The sequence below is a fragment of the Myotis nattereri genome (assembly GCF_964212035.1).
Source record: "Myotis nattereri genome assembly, chromosome: 13".
Classification (NCBI taxonomy): domain Eukaryota; kingdom Metazoa; phylum Chordata; class Mammalia; order Chiroptera; family Vespertilionidae; genus Myotis; species Myotis nattereri.
Genome location: NC_138088.1, coordinates 32,367,456 through 32,389,255, shown reverse-complemented (window position 1 = coordinate 32,389,255; position 21,800 = coordinate 32,367,456). Strand labels below are relative to the sequence as shown.

The 21,800-nt window shown below is 35.6% G+C and overlaps 1 protein-coding gene across 2 annotated transcripts in view; it reads left to right on the top strand.

Moving 5' to 3' along the window:
• The window catches only part of PRKG1 (protein kinase cGMP-dependent 1), a 1,074,350-nt gene that overhangs the window by 969,487 nt on the left and 83,063 nt on the right, over positions 1 to 21,800 (top strand). For both annotated transcript variants that reach the window (XM_081104810.1, XM_081104809.1), the window contains exon 9: positions 4,023 to 4,097. In XM_081104810.1, the coding sequence (XP_080960936.1) occupies positions 4,023 to 4,097 (75 nt within the window). The remainder of the gene's footprint in view (positions 1 to 4,022; positions 4,098 to 21,800) is intronic.

The following is a 21,800-nucleotide window of genomic DNA, read 5'->3' as shown; positions in this document are numbered from 1 at the left end:
TAAATTGACTAATATAGGTTATTGAATACATACATAATATATAAATATAAAAAGTGCTTTATAAACTATAAAGTGAAATATCAATGCTGGTATTTTTTTTTAGCAGCATGATAATGCTGGTCTCAAATTTGGACTGCCTATTTCATAAATAATACCCTGTTTCTCTCTAGATGAAGTCTCATCATATCACAACTGAAGAACAAAATTATACACTGTTAGTCATACCACCAAGTAATCAGCTCCCTTCAGAAGAATGTTTTGGCTTAATAATGAAAACATCAGTAAATGAAATTACTACCCACTGAGTTACTGTCACTCTGATGTTCTAAAACAGGCAAATTTCCTAGAATGAGAAACACAGCATTTTGAATGTTATTTCTTTTAACAAAATGGTTTTATTGATTTTAGAGAGGGAAGGAGAGGGGGAGAGAGAAACATCCATTGGTTGCTTCCTGCAAGCCCCCTACAGGGAATCAAGCCCACAACCCGGGCATATGCCTTGAATAGGAATTGAACTGGTGACCTCTTAGAGCAGGGTTGATGCTCAACCACCTGAGCCACAGGGGCCAGGGCTAAATGTTAGTTCTTAAGAAAAAAATGTATAAATAAAGTTCTTGATGTGAAAGGATCATCATTTCTCCTGCCATTTTTTCCTCCCTCTCCTCCTTCCCATCTCTCTTCTTCCCTCATTCCTTCCTCCCTCCTACCTTCTTTCTTTTCTACCCCTCCTTTGCAAGTATGTTTAAATTACCAGCATTAAACATTAAATAGATTTTCCATTTGCTCTTACACCTCCGTGTACTCAATGAATAACAATTTATCTACCTCATCAAAACATTCTGTCAAGACTTGTTAAAATTGGATTTCACACCCAAAGAAAAGTAACAGGGAAGTGTCTCATACTTAGTGTGCCTGCAATAAGGTTTCCTTACACACTCTGTGTTAAAATCTTTTGCTCACTAATGTCTTCTTCATTTATTCTTAAATTATGTCTAGAGTATATGTAAAACTGGCTATTTTATGGTACTAAAATATAACTCATTCATGAATTGTTAGTTTAAAAAATAATTTCATGATTTTCCTATAGTCTCCTATATTTGTTATAGTAACTGATACATAATATTTTAGTGTTTCTGCCCATTCAGTTGAAATTTTCAAATCATTTCATCATAATCCCTCCCAAATAAAACATCAACAAGCCTTCTCCTTCAGTATTCAAGAAATGTCAGAGGACCTGAGTAAATATTTAAAAAGGTATCTGATACTTACAGGTAATAAGTTTCCAAATGTCTTTGATGAGGTCCACACAGATAGCAGGTGTTCCTACAGATATTAGTGAGAGCGAAAACAGAACCACTAATTAGTACCTACTTGCACCAGGAGGGATGTGTTCTGTAATGTCATCAATTATGTTTAGCAAGATAAATTATTCAATGATCAGTGCAGGACACACGGAACTTCTTAATATAGCTTGAAAATCCTACATTTTCTTAAACCTCTTAGTTAAGTATGATGCTTGATCTCTTGTGAAGGAGGCTTAGAATTCAGGTTGTATTTGTTGCCTGTTTTGAAAAATATTATTTGGTCAGGATTGCTTTCTAAGTAAAGATCATTGATTCCTCGGGCCTCTGTCTGGTCATTTTCTTTGTGTATTAGAAATAATTAGTGTAGCCCTGGCCAGGTAGCTCAGTTTGTTGATTAGATTATCATCCTGATAGGCCAATATTTCAGCTTTGATTCTCTGGTCAGAGCACATATAAGAATCAACCGCTGAATGCATGAATAGATAAAACAATGGATGGATCTCTCTCTCTCTCTCTCTCTCTCTCTCTCTCTCTCTCTCTCTCTCTCTCTCTCTCTCTCTCTCCCTCTTTCTCTCTCTCTCTCTCCCCCATTTCCCCCATCTCTAAAATCAATAAATAAGAAGTTTTTTTTTAAAAAACATAGTGTATTTAGCCAGCATTAGTTACCCTGTCCCCCAGATGAGATCATCACTTAAGGGCCTGAAATAACAGCTACTCCCCCAACCACAAATCAGTCCTAAGCAGAGTGTCAGGTTCCTCTTAATAGGTTTTTTAAAAAAGTTTATGTGAAAGTGACTAAACAGTATTTAAATTTAAATCAGCAAACATCCTACTATGTTTGAGAACCTGAGTATCCATATTTTGTTGTTTTAATGCCACATACAAAGCCATTTGCATGCATTAAGATAATAGAGGTTTAAATCAAAATGTAATTTCTTTCAGCACTTTAAAACTCTCCACACGTACCTCAAATATTGTTAGAGATGTGATAGTTATCTTCAAGACAGTCAGGGATTAGGTGGGAGCTGTAGTATAGGTATCTATACAAATCAAGGCCTATGTGGTCATCATGCATTCACACCATGATGCCCTGACGCGGTAACAATCCATCATCAGGAGGCTGAATGTGCAGCGGGTGCACGGGGGTGGGCAGGGCTGTGTGTGAGGAAAAGTGCCCACAGGTGGGCGGAGACTTGACACTGCATGCGCGGTGTGGAGGCAGGTCCTGACGGCTCCATGTAGCGATGACAGGGGTCCCACGGCTCCACACGGTGCAGAGGCGGGTCCCGCGGCTCCAGCCTACCTCTTTGGGGCAATCCATTGAGGAGTACCAGATGGGTGGGTGGGGCCTACCTTTTTGGGGAGATCGATGGTGGGGCCCCCACACTGTGAGAGAGCACAGGCCAGGCTGGGGAACCCCCTGCGCCCGCCCCCAAGTATACAGATTTTGTGCACCGGGCCTCTAGTAAGAGTATAAAAGAGAATGGCCACTCCTTCCCTATCAGTCTTTTGGCTGCATGACTTTAGGTCAGTTTCTTAACCTCTCATTCCTTAGTATCCTCATCTATAGAATGGGGATGATACTAAATCATAGGATATCTGTAACTACTGAAGTATTTGTTACTACATGTAAAGTGTGTAGAACAATACCAGCAATATAAGCACCATGTAAGGGAGGGCTCTGATGATTTTATAAACACAGACTTGCCTTTTGTTTCTCCATTCATTATAGTTCAATGGTTTCCAAAATGTAGTGTGCATAAGAGTTACTGTATGTGTTACATGCAGTAATTTTCAAGAGTGATTCCTGTGTGTGTATTAATTTGTTCCAATTCTGTAATATTTTATAGATATATAAGAGACTTCAACATATAAAGTAGATCTGAACATAGAATATTGAATAGATAGGGTTTAAGCAGATATATTACTCTTCGCAGTTTATGCCAGTGATGGCGAACCTATGATGCGTGTGTCAGGTGACACGCGACCTCATTTTTTTGGTTGATTTTTCTTTGTTAATTGGCATTTAAATATATAAAATAAATATCAAAAATATAAGTCTTTGTTTTACTATGGTTGCAAATATCAAAAAAATTTCTATATGTGACACGGCACCAGAGTTAAGTTAGGGCTTTTCAAAATGCTGGCACGCCGAGCTCAAAAGGTTCGCCATCACTGGTTTATGCTAAATTCAGTTCTTCACTTCTCCAGAGATTCTGTAATTCTCTCCTGTTAGTTCTTATTTTGCCTTTGAAGATTATTTTACTATTTCACGTAGAGTTAATGATTCTTATTTTTTTAGTTTGTTTCAGAATTGAAATGAATATATGTTCATGAGAATTAAAAGAACAGTGCCTGGAATACACTAGGCATTTAATAACTAATAGGTCTTATTATTTCATCATTATAATTGACTTATTAACTTTGTGATATATATCAGGGTGCCATAGACTTTATTTCACCCAATTCTTTGACTGTCGGCTTTTGCCAGCTATGGTTCTCAGTGGTGGGAACTACAGAAATGAACATGACTGAAGAGGTCCCTGCTCCCACAGAGTTGATATCATTATCTGATATGTGTATTAATAATGTTTCTAGGTTAAGTGTTTTAATTTTCATTAGATCCTTTTAGAGTGTTTTGATATATCATTGACTAGGTTGTCATTGTTACAGCTTCATAGAGGATTTATCCTTTTCACTATGTTTTTCCTCTAACAGCTCTTTCAAGCATTTGATTGGAGGATTGGAGGATGTTTCTAATAAAGCATATGAGGATGCAGAAGCTAAAGCAAAGTAAGTGACATTTTTCCCCCCTTTGGCCTTAATCTTGATTTTAAAAGTGATTTTGAGTAGAAATAAGATAAAATTTTGGTTGGACTTAACCAAGTCCATCACTCTGACGGGAAGAAACTACGTAAGAAGAAAGAGAAGCAAACCATTCAAGGTAATTACTACATAGTATTCTTACTTTTGTATGGAATATTATCTCAACAAAGAAAATGGTTAGTTTAAAATTCAACATAAAAAATTGAGTGTAAACACATTATTTTTCCCACTGAAAATACTTTCTGAATGAATGGTTGTTGTGTTCAATAGTTGTTTGTGGAATTGTATGAAAAATAATAAGGCTGGAAAATATTTTCCTGAGTGAATACATCATTGCTTTGCATTGAACTTGGGCGGCACTGTTTTCAGAATGTTATGAGGTAGTACATATCCCATTAATTTTCATTTTTGTAAAACAAAATACAATTTTCTCTACTAAAATAATTTGCTTTAAGACACAGATTTTTTTTTTTTTTACAAATATTTGAAGTAATTTTACATTGGCTTTTTTTGAAAAAATTGTAGGTTACTTTTTAAAAATTGTGATCTGTATAATCCTCCCCTCTATTCTGTGATGAAGTAATTTGAGTAAAATAATTTTGTATTTGATATCATACAGGATACCGGAAAGGTTAAATCAACAAAATTTATCAGGGGCAGAATTTGATTAGTTGGTTTTGTGATAACCTAAAACCAAAAGAAATAAAATATTTTTTGCCTTGATAATCTCTGAAGATGAAAAATTTGGTCTAGTTCTAAAAAAAGTCAAAGGTTGTTGTTGTTGTTTTTTAACCTAAAGTATTCTTTGATCTACTTCTCTTTCCCTATTAAACTTTAGAACTATTCACTGATTAAAGTTTTTGCATAACTTCGATTGCCTCTACTCAGTGATGAGGCTGGCCACAGGTGTGGACTTGGTCAGTGACGGAAAGCGACTGTGAGCTAGTTGCATCCTCCTCGGTTTGCTCTTGGCTTTGCAAAGATAACTGTGTGCATTTCATGAATTCTGGGCATTTATGGGTTCACTTTCACATGTTTCAACTAAAGATAATAAGAAAACAAACTCACTGAAATTCAGATTCAGGCAATTAGAAAGAGGGGTGGTGGCAGTTCTTTATGTTGCCAAAGAGTCAGACAGTATGTAAAAATATGGCCCTGAACAAGGGCTGGAAGCCTTGGATCTGCTCCTGGCTCTCTGATTTCCAACCAAGTGATCTTTGTCAGAACTTAACATCTCTCTCTTAATCTCATTGTCTTACTTTAAAATGGTATTTCTGTTATTTAAATGATGGTGACACATAAAAATACTTTGTAAATTATAAATTGATATAAAAGTGGATGATATTGTCGGTACGAGTAATCATTAGAAACATAACCTAATGCACTGGATATCTGGTTTGATTTAGAGATAATATTGCATAACTATAATGTAAAATAATTATATCTGAAAGAATTTTATAACATTATGTAGGCAAACTACTCTCACTCTGATAGCATGTCAAAAAATTAAACCCAGTCTGGAAAATATTCATAAATATAATTTTTATTAAAATATTATTATTTAGTTAAAATAAAGATTAATTATGATTAAACTTTTTGAACCAGTAAGTAGTTCAAAATTTTTGAACTACTATTTGACCATTAATTTGACAGAATTATAAAGTAGTCATTATATATTTATACTTGAATTTAAAAAGTAAGATCAGTTTGAATTGTTTTATTTAGTACTAAATCCAAATGACTGCATAATCCACATTTCTTAATATTTATAATTATTTAAAAATGGGAATTGTTTGATGAAAAAAATTTAAAACCATTAATCCAAATTCTAGGGAGATTGATAATGTAACCTTTATTCCTCAAAATAGCCAAATAAATAAATACATACATAAGTACATAAACACAAACTAACATACATATTGATGGAAGTGTACTTATGCCTTTAACAGTATTAGCACTTTATAGCTTTCTAATAATTTATAGCTGAAGATGGTAGCATCTTTTTAATTAGATATCCTATCACTCAAGAGAGGTAAATTGTGAATTATTCCCCAGGGAAAGCTTTTTATTTGAATTAACAAGTTTAAACCTTTATATGGGTTAATAGTTTTGTCTCTCTGTGTTGGATTTTTTTCATCTTAAATACAGTGAACCTTCACTTTGTATTTCAGGAACTTATAAGGTTTGCCAACATTGCAGTGATTAGGGCAAGGATGGAATTTCTTCCAAGTATCATTATAATTCTGTTAATACCACAACATTTTTATATAGATCACAAAACCTGTGCCACTTAGAACTTAACTGTTGCTTTGGCTCTACTGTGTAAGCTTTATTTTTTAAAGGTCCCCTTGCTTTTGCAAAATTCATTAAAGGTAAGATTAGTATTTCTTAAAATCCAAGTAAAATGATCATATTATTTATCCATGTGAAATTTTTGTTGGTAGTGTCTCACTAACATGCCTATCTGGGTAAAAAGAAAAAAAAAATGTACTGACCATAAAGATCAATTCAGTTGAGACGTTTTGAAACTCAGTTGTGTGGAACAGTTATGCTATTAGCATAATCAGGTACCAGTGGCCTAATGAGTCCACAGAATAAAAGGTCATCCCTTTGAGAAAAACCACACCAAGCGTTCAGCTCGAGTGGCTGGTCCAGGAAGCTGGGCTTGAGAGAACTATCCTGGGGAAATAGTTCTCAAAACTCCCCACGGTGGGATATGTGCTCCCAGCCTATCTCAAGAGATGCATTTTCTACAAAGGAAATGATTCTTGACAGAAACTTTGCCTTTATGGCATGTTTAAGCTTCTCATAATTGCTGCCAATAATCCACTAAGGGCTTCTCTTCCTAAATATGGAGTTGTAATCACAAAGACATTAGGAGAGACAACACCAGATCAAAGCTAAAGATCCTTAAACCTCATTTAGATTAGAAGGTAGCATGTATGCTGAAAGATACACACTATTTCCCTCTGAGGATATGCATTCATTTAATAAACATTTAGAAACTTATGATGGATTAAGCATTGTGCTTTACAATGTGCATACAGAATAGAAAACTATTTTCTAACATGGAGAAATTTGCAGTTTAGTAGAGAGAGTGATGTATAACTCAATGATTATGTTCACTGTTTAGTTCTAAGAATAAAATATGATACTTACTGTGATATATCACTGTTTGGGTGGTGAGACCTTACTCCGCATCTATACCTTGTCTTCTAAAAAAACATAACCATCTCGAAATATCAAATAGAAAACATGAATGTTTTATTTCACTACAAGTATTTCTGATATATGAATACAGACTATTTCTTAAAAAATAAAATATGGTTTAATTATTGGGGCAACATTAGTTAGTAATATTATATGTTTTAGGTGTATAATTCTCTATATATCATCTGTATATTCTAGTGTGTGCCCACCATCCAAAGTCTAGTCTCCTTGTATCACCATGTATATGAAACCTTTTACCCTCTTCATCCTCTCCCCACCTTCTTCCCCTCTAGTAACCACTATACTGTTGGCTTTGTCTATAAGTTTGTTTGTTTGCCTGTGGCTTTCTGTTTTATATCTCACATATAGGTGAAATCATATGGTTCTTGTCGTTTCCATCTGACTTATTTTCCTTAACACGATACTTTCAAGATTCATCCATGTTGTCAGAAATGGTTGAGTAGTATTCTATTATATATATTTGTACCACTTCTTTATCCAATAATTCTTTTTCTGTCTTGCCTATTGTAGAACATGCTGCAATGAACATAGGGTACTTACATCTTTATGAATAAGTGTTTTCAAATATTGGGGGTAGATATACAGAAGAGGGATTCAAGTTATACTATCATTGATGACTTAATGGCTAAATACTGTACTCTGAAGTTATAAGCAAAACAGCTCTTTCTCTGAATAAAAACATATCTACTAATATATATTTATTTGTCAACTTAGCTTGCTAATTATAATAGTTGATAATAAAAATATTTCATATAAAAATTGCACTATAATAAGGTGATTTACATATGCCACAGCTATATTCCCAGGTTATAGTCATGCAGAGGGGGGGGAAAAGTCAGTGTATTGTTTATAATTATGTCTATTTTTATTAAAATGTTTATTTTCACTTTAATAGAAATAATATAGTAATGTAGATAAAAATCACAGTCTAAGTACAACTATAAAAACTGTTATTATGTTTTACAATTATAGTGCCTTTATATTCTACTTTTTTCATTTTAACATCCATCATGTTATAAATATTTATAATGCTATTATATACACTTAATTGATGTCATTTTGGTGGCAATCTGAATGAACATATAGTATTTTAGACTGATTCAAGTTTAGCCTCATTGATGCAATTCACTGTGCTTTTGAAAATCTCAATCACTTCTTTAAAAAAAAAGCAGCAAACAACAAAAAAACAGCTTCAAATTGCTCCCATATAGAAGCACGTTTGAAATTATTTTATGTCATAACTTTCATAGAAAGTGGGTACAGCATATTGTGCCAATTGGGTCAGCTGCCCTAGGCTCTATCCTACTTCTCTGAAAGCTGAAGGAATCCATATGTGAGCCCTCTTGTTGGGCATCTCTGATAGCTACATGAATATCTATCTGTAAATCTATTTATTTGACCCAAATTGGTGATTCTCGATATCATTTCCCAGGAAGAACTTTTTCTCATGGCAAAATCTATGTAAACCTCCAAATGGTATAGTCATGTTTGTAAATCTACACACCACTTGTTAAAAACTCAAATTAAAGACTGCCTATAATTACTCTGCAGCACTTCATGCACCAACGTTACCCATGTTCATTCACTTCATCATATGCATTCATTTATCTGACAAATATTCTCTGGGTGCCTACAAAATACCACCTATAAAAGAGTGAATACAATAGACATGACCTTTGCCTTTATGGTGCATATGGCTCAGTGGAGAAGAGACACAAATTAATCTTTCTAGAAAGGCTTCCCTGAGGAAGTGACATTTTGACTAGATTTGAGCTGAACTTTAAAGAATTAGCTGGTACCAATTAGGCAGGAATTAGTTGGCATTAGCTGGGCAAGGACGTGCAGAGAGCATTTTAGACAGAGAAACAGTATGAGCAAAGCCCCCAGTAGAAACTATCATAAATTCAAGCAACCAAAGCATCGATAAGGCTAGGACCTAAAAATGTAAAAGGCAGAGATTAAATAAATGCTAAGAATTTAGGGTAATCACTTCAGGCTCTAAGCTATCAAATGAATTGAATTGGTTTATATTATAAATGAGTATTCTTTCCTCCAGGATTGGAGGAGTGAAAAGTGAAAGCAGGAAGAACAACCGAAATATTTTCCAGGTAAAAGCTGATGGTAAGCAGGACTAGAGAGGGCAGTGTGAGTAGAGAAAAGCATTTGAGACATAGCTGAGTGGCAAAGCCAGCAGGTATTATTAAGGAAATAGATATTGGTCATGAAGGGAGCAAGGTCAAGGAAGATGCAGAGACTTGGGGTTTGGAAATCAGAGGGAGCTGATGGCATTCACTGAGATTGACTGTATGGTTACCAGGTTTGGAGAGTGGTTTGGCCATGAATTGATTTTTTGCTCAGGTTAAATAAGAGGTGCCTTTGAGACATAGTTAGGCAGGTGTGGAGCTCAGAGGAGAGGTTGCTATTCATTTGAGAATAATGAGCATTTACATGGTAGATGGTAGTTTAAAATGTTGATGAGTGCCCAGTCGATGTGGCTCAGTGGTTGATTGTCAGCCTATGAACCAGGAAGTCATGATTCAATTCCTAGTCAGGACACATGCCTGGCCTGCGGGCTTGATAACCAGTAGGGGGCATGTAGAAGGCAGCCAATGGATGATTCTCTCTCATCATTGATCTCTCTCTCTCTTTCTCTCTCTCCGCCCCTGCTTCCTCTCTGAAATCAATAAAAATATATTTTAAATATAAATTAATTAAATGTTGATGAGATAGTAGAGAATGAGAGGAACATGGCACTGAAGATCGATTCTTGAGGAACTTTAGCATTTAAAAATCAGAGAAAGGGGGAGGATTTCATACACATTCACACACACACACACACACACACACACACACACACGGAAAGTTGAGAGAAAAAGCAGTTGCATCACACAAGACAATCACTGTGTTTCAAGAATGAGGGAGGAGAGAATAATATTGTATGTTGAGAGTTTTAGGGTGTTGGTTAACGAATGCCAATTGGATTTATCAAACCACTGCTTCATTTTCATTTTATGATGGAGTCATAGGAATTGAGTCCCCTAACATGGACTGAAAATGAATCAAAATTTAAAAGACAAAGTGTCAGTGAGCTTAAATCATAAGAAATTTAAATTAGTCAGATATGTGTAATGAAATATTATGAATCTTCAATATTGAGAGAGATGTGAACATGTTAAACTCAGAAGCAAAGGAGAGAGGGAAAGACAGAGTTTCAGCTGAGGCAAGTGGGTCTCAGGTTCCCTTTAACTTTTATGGATGAAGGCAGACCTCTTCAAAGGCAAGTCAGACCAGTTCCACGGGTAAATTTACACCACTCTCCAATGTGATTTCTTTGTTTAGGGTTTCACTTTTCTAATATTCCTTGGGTTTTAAATATTGTCCTCTCTCTGAAGAACCTGTAAAAATCAAAAATTCTCCTAAGAGGGATTCATTTTTCCCCCTAACATAATATCATAAATTTGTACATAAACTCCTTTTCATCCAGAGATAACATGGGTCTCTCTCTGGGCACAAAGAGGTGGAGAGTCACTGAGGGAGGAGGCACAAATTGGCCAAAGACTTAAAGACCCAACTTGAAATCACCACTTTTGCTACCCTACTGTCCTCACTGTGCACCACCAAATTCACTCATTCTCTGCTTTCTCCCCAAATAAAGAAGTTTCATGCTATATTTTCATAATACAGGAAGAAAAAATAAAATAAGCAAGAAATACAAAACTATGGTAGGGAGCCGGAAATAAGACTAGTATGCAAAGCAGGTCCATATTATCAGTGCACAAGAAAAGAGTGGCACACAGCTTGGTCAGAGTGGCTCAACTGATGGAGCATCACCCTGTGTGCCAAAAGGTTGCTGGATCTAATCCAGGTCAGGGCACATACCTGGTTTGTAGTTTCAATTCAGTCCTGGTCGGGGCACATAGAGAAGGCAAATGAAGGTTGTCCATTCTCTCTCTCTCCCTCGCTCCCTCCCTCTCCCTCTCCCTCTTCCTCCTCTTCTCCCCTCCCTCCCCCCTCTAAGCAAGTCCTCTGGTGAGGGTTAAAAACAAAAGAAAAATGATGTACCAGAATAAAAAATATTAGAGGCACCAGGGTTGGCAGCACCAGGGTTGGCTGTGATTGACTGACACTAAACAATGAAGTCCCATAGTCACTTCAAAATGATAGAGAATATTGCTGTATACTCTGTTGACCTTTCAATTTAGTCCAAATAAAATGTTTACAACTATTTCCATAATTAGTCCTCATTGACTTAAAGCTCCTCCTCTGTTTACAAGTTCATTTGCAAAGGAATGTTTTAATCTGTCTGATATTTTCAGGATTATTTTTGGTGTGAGCCTCGTTTGACACAATGTGTCTCATTACATTTCATTAGCAGGGACAACCCTTTAGCTGTGCACTCTGCTTGTCATGGGGCGGTTGCTCTCTGCTCTTTGACACACTGAGGGAACTGCCAGTGTTGCTCCAGCCTTTGGAAATCCACTCATCAAATGCATCTCAAAACACATGGGGTATGCAAATCAGAGCAGACATCTGTATTGTTGGGTAACATCTTCTCGAATGCCCCAGGGTTGTCTGGCATCTAAAAAACACATTTTCAAATGCACAATCAGACACACGTGCTGTTGCTCTCTGGAACACCCTGCCTTTGAAATTTTGGCTTTTCTCATTCATGTTTTTCTGCCAGGCATTTTAGAGTCACGAACTTAGTATTCCCACAATCTTATCAACAATTTACTTAAACTAACTTGGTCTTGAACTAAGCAATTCTCAGGGAAATGAGCCTGGAAAATAATTTTTCCCTCTATGGAAAGAATTCAAGTGAACAAATACCCTGTTCCAAAATGGGACCATATGCCAATTAAATGGGGGGAGGGGGGAGGATGAGAATGGCATTATGAAATAGCCCTCAAACCCGAATTAGAGCTTGCTGACCACTTCTAGGGTTGGAATCAGAAGACAGTCCCATTCTCTAAGCAATAAAAGTGTTCTCCATTTTATTGCAGGGCAAAGCATAGGAGACTTGAAAAATGAGCAGCACTTGGCCCTGAACTAATAAATTGGCTTTTAGCTGTGTAAGAGCTGTTGAAATGCCTGAATACACATAATCAGGCCAGGAAAAGGTATAGAACAGTTGTTAAAGCCACCAATGCTAACAGATTAATACTTCAGCGTGATTTGTGACTACAGAGAGCACCAGAGTAAATTTATCTTTTAAGGGCAGTGAGACTGACTGGGTGGCTCTCTTAAAAAATGTGTTTCAAGATAAAGTTACTTGGCCTTGGGTAGGAGTGTGGTAATTTTTTGTTTTGTTTGTTTGTTTTTTGTTTTTTTCTGCTTTATTAAAAATGTTAAAACTCTCAAAGGCCATTTGCTAATTTTCTTCTTGCAGCTCTTATGTTTAGGACTCCCTTGGTAGCAAGACTTGATAAAGGTGAATCCCCGTATGTCCTTGCATGCAGCCTCTTCTAATTGACAGGGCAGAGGACTAAAGATGATTGAAGATGCTAGTGCTGCCGACTTGTTCAGTGGGTGCAGACAAGCCATTTGATTGCTAACTCCGTTTCCTTTTTCTGAAAAGAAGGATGATTCCTTTTCACGGTTGTCATAACAACAGTTGGACATTTCTTTCAAAACATGAAGGGCTCTTTAGATCCTAAGGTTAATTTGGAACCAGATGGTGATCGGGTCAAACTTCCCAGAGCCCCAAACTTTCACAGAAAAGAGAACCACCCAGTGCATGTGTCTGTTGTGCATGCTGCCATCTTTAGGGCCTATTGTGATTTGATACTTTTTTTTAAAAGCAGAAAAAAATAACGTTTATAATATGAATATTAGGTCCCTTTGTGTTGTCAGCAGCTTTAAAGGAAAAATAACAGTATTTGGCTGAAATACTTTGTCTTCTTTAGTGAAGACCATCTTTCTCACTGGAGTGAAGGTAACATATAGAGCATAATTCTCATCCTGCTTTACATATAAGGTTGGGCCATTCTAGAAAGAAAACCACTGAATCTAGTGAGAGCAAGTGAGGTGAATGCTCAGTGCTAAAGAGGGCTTTCTGGAGAGGCTCTGCTCACATAGCAAGAGTAATATGCCTTGGGGAGACCTGGGCCTTAGAGCATTGGCACTAACTTCTCCTTTTGAGCTTCTGCACAAGATCTAGAGCCTAACATCTCTGGAACTGTTTCCTAATCTGCAAAGTTTATAATCTTAAAATCCTTTCATGTTAAATGCTTAGAACATGGAAGTTTGAAAGCCATTCTTTGAGAAGCTTCGCTACCTTTTATATAAACAGTATTTTTACCTATGCTGTTTGGTAAATGTATCTTGAAGAGATCCTGGTGGTTGTCAATAGACAGCAGACTCTTAAGAATAAAGGGATAATTCGTGGGTCTCTATTCATCTTAGAATCAGAAAGTATTGCTGTTAGAGCTTACTTTATTTAAAATATTTGAATTGAAAATCATGTACTTTTGCTTGACGTACATTTTGATAACTCATAGTTGTTAAATTCGCCTTTAGAAACAGAGCTGTTTTTACTTTCATCATTATACGTACAATTTTCTCTTGCCAATGTGACATTTAGATATGATAATAAGCAGGCTGTCATTCAATAAAAAGTCATTAGAAAATTACAGAGTACCTTTGAAACTGGAAATGCTATACCAATATTGCCCTATGAATTCTTCTAGAAAGGAATGATTTTTTAAAATGATGAACTAAAACAGCAGTTTAAGTAATCTTGATACAATAAATATAACATAGCATGTTAATTTACACATTTGAATTGTGGTCTGCGGAAGAAGAGAGATAAGTGAAGCATGACTGTCGCTCACAGCTATTTGCTTGTATCCCACCACCTCCCTCCAATGCATAAATTGCGAACATTAGTCAACTTTATAAAGTGTTCTAATTACTTCAAGCAACCGGCCTATTCCCTAGTAAATATATCAGACACGTAAGGATATAAAACAAAAGCTGTTGTTCTAATGTTCAAACACTGTTCAAACGTATTAGACAGCCTAGATAAATTAGGGATTGAGCATATTGAATAGCAATAATTCTAATATCCTTGAAAAGGAGATAAAGTTTTCCTAAAATGAAGACCTTGTGACCACTTTCAGTGTAAGGACTTGGAAAATACGACTTGTTGGGTCTATAAGTAATTCCCTATCAGCTTTGCTAACTTTTTAAAATAAAATAACCCTGATTTTTTTTTAAAGCTTGGTGTGCATATTATGTTAGTAAAATTGGATTATCAAAATACCCTAATTTAGTAAAATGTAAATTGTACTGAAAACAGTCTTGTTCAAGGAGCTATTCTCCAAATTCAAGGTCCCTTGCTGACCACAGTCCTAACAGATTAATTTTGGACACTCTTCTGGGTGGTGCTCATGGTTTTTCCTCTGAAGCCTCTTGATTTTATTATATTCCTAGGATAATTAAATTAACAATGAAGAATATGCCCTGAGATAAAAAAAAAAAAAGGCCAGTGATAAGATCTTTTTTAAACAGACCAAATGACAGTGCTTTTTTGAGTGATGGAATGAAGGAGAATATATAAGCCCTTACTTTGGAAAGCTCTTGAGATGCATGTTGATTAACAAGTATTCTTTTAAAAGGAGGAAAATCATTAAAATCACTTGAGTGATTAGAACAATAACTTCACATGCCAATGTCTATGGAGGAGTAAGCAGGAAGTGGGAGGAAACAGGAACATAAGAGCAACATTTACCATTTACCAAAATGTGATTTCCATGCCTCAGTTTTTAAGAACCAAAGATACAATAATTATATTAAACAGTGTGTATTTTTCTAGCCCATATTTTCAACTGTTTATTGCAGGTGAGCCACACTAAGAAATTATAAAAGTCAGATAAAAATATTTCTTCCTCTAAGAAACACAAGATGTTCCTAACAACTAAATAGATATTGTTCAAAAAACAGAAATAATCTTACCTCACTCTTCCTTATTATGACCAAAGGCAGGCACACTGTCTGCTTTATATAATTTTCTTTTATTTACACTATTATTTAAATGCATTGGTAATACTGTATTTTGTTAATGTTTTCCTTTTTAATGGTGTCACTAGTCAAGTAAATAAAAATGAAATAGTTAATAAGAAATTTATTTTATCAGATTTGACCATATGAAACTGTCAATATTTGACCACTTTTAGATAACAAGAATTGTAATTTCATATGATTCCACCTATGATTTCATAAGTAATTTGTGAGTCTGTGACTACTACAAGTACTTAAGATCATGCTACACTATTCAACTGTAGTCCACAGCTTATCATTTTAATATAAACATTAATACCTAAATCGGTTTATTCATAAGCTGGTTTTGTGAGCTTTAGCCTTTCGCTACTTTCCTCATCTTGGAAATGTTGCACAGGTGAACATACAAACTTTTCAGCCTCAGCACTGTGGACTGAGCTGGATAATTTGGGGCTGGATAATCCTTGGTTGTGGGAGGCTGTCCTGTGCACCACATAATGCTTAGTACATCACTGGCCTCTACCCACCTCTGAGCTGTTTACCCACAAGACTCCTGATGCCAAATGAGTGGGAGTTTTCCACACCAACAACCAGTTCTCCAACTCTCTGGATGCCAAGTGAATGTCCTACAACACAATCCAATTCTGACACTAGCTACCTGGAATTAGCTCAGACCTCATAGGTGAAGTGTTTAATCCCACAAGACCACACCCACTTCAGACACCAGTTACAAGTCTTAGATTGCCACCCCTGTTTCTGACCAACCAGTTATAAATTACAGGGATTCCCATGCCCTTTTATAGGTTCTGTAATTTGCTAGAATGGCTCACAGAACTCAGGGAAACAGTGTACATAACATGAATGGTTTGTTATAAAGGATACAACCCAGGAACAGCCAAACTGAAGAGCTGTATAGGGCAAGGTATGAATGGTTGGGCACAGAACTCCCACGCTCTCTCCTTCCCAGCACTTGATGTATTCATCACCAAACATCTACTAACCCCATTGCTTAGAGTTGTTTTTTTTTTTAAGAGGACTTCATGATGCAGGCAGAATGGACAAAATCACTGGCCATTAATGATTGAACTCAACCTCTTGCTTCTTACTCCTCCCAGAGGTTGCAGACGTTGGGCTAAGAGTTCTAACCCTCTAATCATGCCTTGCTCTCTCTGATGACCAGCCTCCATCCTGAAGTTATCTAGGGGCTCCCAACCACTAATCATCTCACTAGAATGCCAAAGAGACACTTGCAGAGATTCCAAGGGTCTTAGGCTCTGTGTGCCAGGAACCCGGGATGGTCCCATACATTATTTCCCATTATATCACACCATTAGATGCCAGCAGCATATGTCCCCTGCTAAATCATGACAAGCAAACATATGTTTAGACATTGGCAAATTTCTTCTGGGATGGACAATGGGGACAGAATCGTCCTGGTTGAGAACCATTGATATAAATAGAAGACCAAAATGCAAAATCATTGGGGTGGGGGAACACTAAAATTATATTCAGGTATTATACATGTTTTATAAATATAATATATATGATAGTAAAACTGTATATAAGGTACAGAAGTTTATCAAATGTTGAAAATGTTGAGCCTTACTTTCCCACAGTTTCACTTCCAGGAAAAAAGGTTAGGTGCAATAAAGTGTCTTAATTGGCATCAGACAAGGATTTAAGCTTTAGTAGGGCAGTTTGCCAAAATTGTTACTAATTCAAAAGCAGAACTACAATCAGATTATACAAAACAACTTATCCATATTCAACTAAGGTTTTAGGTTTCTCCCTAATACTCAAGAATATATATATATATATATATATATATATATATATATATATATATATATATTCCTTCAAAGAAGCAGAATTTTCCCCATTGGGGGAGATTTCACAGGCTCACCAGGAAGCTGATACGTGGTTGTTGAAGATGTTTGGGTTGGTAGACTTTCTGGAGCTGGGAAAACACTCAGTCTCAGTTTGTTCCGCACATTGTGAACTGACATTTTTCACATTAAATGCTAAGTCACCATAACAGCCTCAAATGTAATTACTTTGTGTATAATACAATGAATTTTCTTTCTACTCATATAACCCTCTGGATTATAATAATAGTAAAGCACGGCATTGTGTTAAGATAGAAAACACAAAAACAGATATTAGGTAAAATGAACATCTATAATAGAGGGCTGGTATTACACTGGAAACACAATACAGCTGTTGTAAAATTGAATGCACTACAAAAGAAAATGAATGTGCTGCAGGCAAAAATAGAGGTGCGGTTGAGAACTCGAAGTCACAAATGTGACAGTCTTTTCAAATAGCAGCATTTTTCCCTTACAAGTTCTGTTGACATGTTTTCATTAACTTTTATAAATAAAGGGCATGCCATTCTTTCCATTTTACCTTTGTGGTAATCACAAACAATAGATTCTGCCAACACAATGGTATATTGTCCTGCTTCCAATTGGCATGATTACTATTCCCCATGTGCCTCCAAGACCCAAACACTGGTCAATTTGACTCCTCAGTGATTGAGGAAATAGCCAGCAACCATTAGACCACCATGTCAATCCATAGGTGTTGTCATCTTTATATCCTTAGATGCAGAAAGTGGACATTTGAAATGCAGAGAATGTTGGAATTTCTGTGCAAGGAAAGAAAGTTAGCAAGGAATGGGAATACATAGGATCTGGGATTGTTAAAAAGAATCCGAGGAGGGAGAATAATATGTTAAAATAGTAGACTACTGATATTATTATAAAAGAATACGCCTTTAGAGTGTTTTTCAAACTTGACTACAAACCACCTGGGGATTGTGAAGTACTGGATTATGACCAGCATTTTTATTATTGCAGAGTGCCTGGTATAGAGCAGTACTGACGTGTTTTATCCATATGTGTAGGCACCTGCATACGTGTGTGTGTGTGTATGTGTAAGGAATGGGTATGATGAAAGATTTATTACTTAGTGTGACTGTAGTAAATTAAAAGTTTGGAAACTAATATATCAATATAAATTCATCCCTCCCAATTCAGTTGTACTGTTCATTATAATTTCAATTTACTTCTTAAAAATAGATGGTTTCTACTCTGTGCATGCAAAAAATATATTTACCTTATGGCTACAGACTACACCTTTTTGGTTAACTAAGTATCTTCAGAAAGTGTGCATCAACTCTAAAAAGGAGAAGAGAGAAAATGGAGAGGAGCAAGTGCACATATTTCAATATGCGAAGTACATGTCAGTCTAGTGATGGGCTGATACAGTCATTTCCATGTTCAAAGGACAGTGCATCAGTATTGTGAAGAATTAAGTCATTTTTTTAGTTCAAATATACCAAACATATACTAGGCAACGAGAACATAAAACGAAGGATATGTTCTTTCTTCTTAAGAAACAAAATCAAGTATATATAGTAATTATATTGTTGATGGTGGTGTTATTTAATAAGAGGGAAAATATGAAATGCTATATGAGCTCTTAAAGGGGCATCTATACCAGCCTAAGGATTTATCTATTTTTATCAAAACATTCCTCTGTATAAAGGATAATTATAGGAATAATTTCAAGCCAAGGGAGGGTTTAGTTAGGTGTAGATTTGTTTGCAAATACCTATGGATTTTGCCATTTTTAGTGTAAGATGTGGCTGTTGACAGTTTTAATTAAGTTTAGTTTAAAATTAGCTTTGGATTAGCAGTTCTTTCCCCCTCCTGCATAGCTATATATTTTTGACTGGGGAGGCTGAATAAAACCAAGGGTTTCACACATTCACCCCAGAACCCGCAGGTCCTAGTGGATTTATTTCTGTTTTCCAATAATCAGATTTGTTGATTACAAGCCTTCACTACATTTCAAAAGAGTGACCCTGAGCAGATTGTAATATTTGGATTCTATGTTTAGAGGTTCAGCAAAGCAAAAAATACTTATCATGCCCTTGGGGGCTACTGTCAACTTTTTTTAGAGTTACCTCTAAAAAAAGGTAGTTACTTTTTTTAGAGTTACCTCTAAAAAAAGGTAGTTACCTCTAGAATGACAAGTGCTCTCATTTATATCCTTAATCTATGTCTTTGAATTTGAAAGCTGTAATAATCCTATAATAACCACAAATCCTTATCAAGAGATTTGTGGTTTACCTCTGTGTTTATGAAAGATATAAACAGTATTTATTTGCTATAAAATAAATTGCATAAGCCCCTAATCACGAAAACTCTCAACAATCAGAAGGTTCAAGTAGTCCAAGTTAGTTTTGCTCTAATGGATACTAATGATAGAGCCAGGAGGATCAGCTAAAACTCATGTTTCTAAACTATAAAACAAAACATTATTAATATCCAGGACTTCATTCTACTTCTTTGGAAATTAATAATTTTTCAATATAACTTTTATAAAATAAAGACCAGTTAAAGTGCTCAGCCCAACCAGTGTGGCCTCAGTGGTTGAGCATTGACCAATGGTTCTCAACCTTCCTAATTTCGCGACCCTTTAATACAGTTCCTCATGTTGTGGTGACCCCCAACCATAAAATTATTTTCGTTGCTACTTCATAACTGTAATTTTGCTACTGTTATGAATCGTAATGTAAATATCTGATAATGCAGGATGTATTTTCATTGTTACAAATTGAACATAATTAAAGCATAGTGATTAATCACAAAAACAATATGCAATTATATATTCAATATGTGTTTTCTGATGATCTTAGTTGACCCCTGTGAAAGGATCGTTCGACTCCCAAAGCGGTCGCGACCTACAGGTTGAGAACCACTGGCATTGACCTATGAACCAGGAGGTCATGGTTCCATTCCTGGTCAGAGCACATGCTCTGGTTGGTTGCAGGCTCCATCCCCAGCAGGAGGCATCTGATCAATGATTCTCTCTCATCATTGATGTTTCTATCTCTCCTTCTCCCTCCCTCTCTGAAACCAATAAAAATACATTTTTTAAAAATGCTCAAATAATCAAAACAACCCAAATATCAAAGGATCTAGAACATTTACTAGTAAATATATCCTATTAAAACAAAATATAGTATAATTATTAATGAGGTAAACAAATGAATTAAAAGCACTTTATTAAATATTAAAATGCTGTATAAATATAAGATAATCCTGTTTTCAGATTTTCATAATTATAAATGTAGTGATAATTAATGACAATTATCAACATTTGTTGAGCAGCATTTATTATGTGCCAGGGTTTAGGTTAATGATCTCATTTAATCCCAACAATGAGGCAAATATTCTTATTTTACCTGATTTTACAGATAAGGAAACAAGCCTTAAAATTTAATCCTCAGGTCATGCAAGTTGTCAATAATTAGATCAGGAATTCACACTGGTTACCAAATGCCTGCTGCCAAAGCCCAATTGAGAAATATTAGATCCCTAATCATTTCACATGCATATTTTCATGAGATAAATTTTTGGAACTTGTTATTACTCAAATTTGCAATCACTGAAGGTAGTGTAATGAACTCTTTTTCTATAAACATTACCCAGATTCAACAGATCAATTTGTTTGCCACAGTCACTTCATCTAATTCTTCTTACAATTGTTTTACTGAGATATTTTAAACAAGTCACTAACACCATATCATGATATCTAAATACATACTTTCATATGTATCTTCTAAAAATAAGGATACTTTTCTACCTAACCGCGATATCATTATTGAATCTAATAAAATGAATATCTAGCCATTACTCAATTTTCCTCAATGTTCTCAAATATTTTCTTATGGCTGATTTGTTTGACTTGGGATCAAAACAAACCTTACACATGGCATGTTGGTTCTGTCTCTTAAATCTCTTTTAATCTAGAAGAGCCCCCTTAATAGTCCTACTAGGTTATTGAAGAAACTGGATCCTATTATCCTGGTAAAGACCCCCACTTCACTTTTGTCTCATTGATTTTAAATGGTGTCATTTACCTTGTCTCTCTCTATCCTCTGTATTTCTTGCAAAGGGTCATCAAACCTAAAGAATTGATTCGATTTATGTTCAACATTCTGGGGCAAGAAAACTTCATAGGAAATTTAGTATACTTCAATATTCCATCATTACAGGAGGCAAATAGTGCCTCGTTGTTTCCCTGATAGCTACTTGAATTTGGAACCGTGGCTTACGATGTAACAGCCTAATCCTTTCATTGTAAGGTCTCCTATCAACCTTTTGTTAAATGCTTTAACACCAATGATCATCATTGACTGAATCCACTATCTCATTGGGCTTTTAACATGATCATTATCAAATTCCACTACTCTTTCAATATCTATTAACTGGAATTCTTTTCTAAAAACACTCTGCATCCAATAAAAAAATAAATAAATAAAAAATAAATAAAAACACTGCATCATCAACTAAGAATCTGATAGACTGTTTCTTCTCATTCTCTTAATTCAAGACAGGTAGGAGGAATGCGTTTTACTCTTTCCCA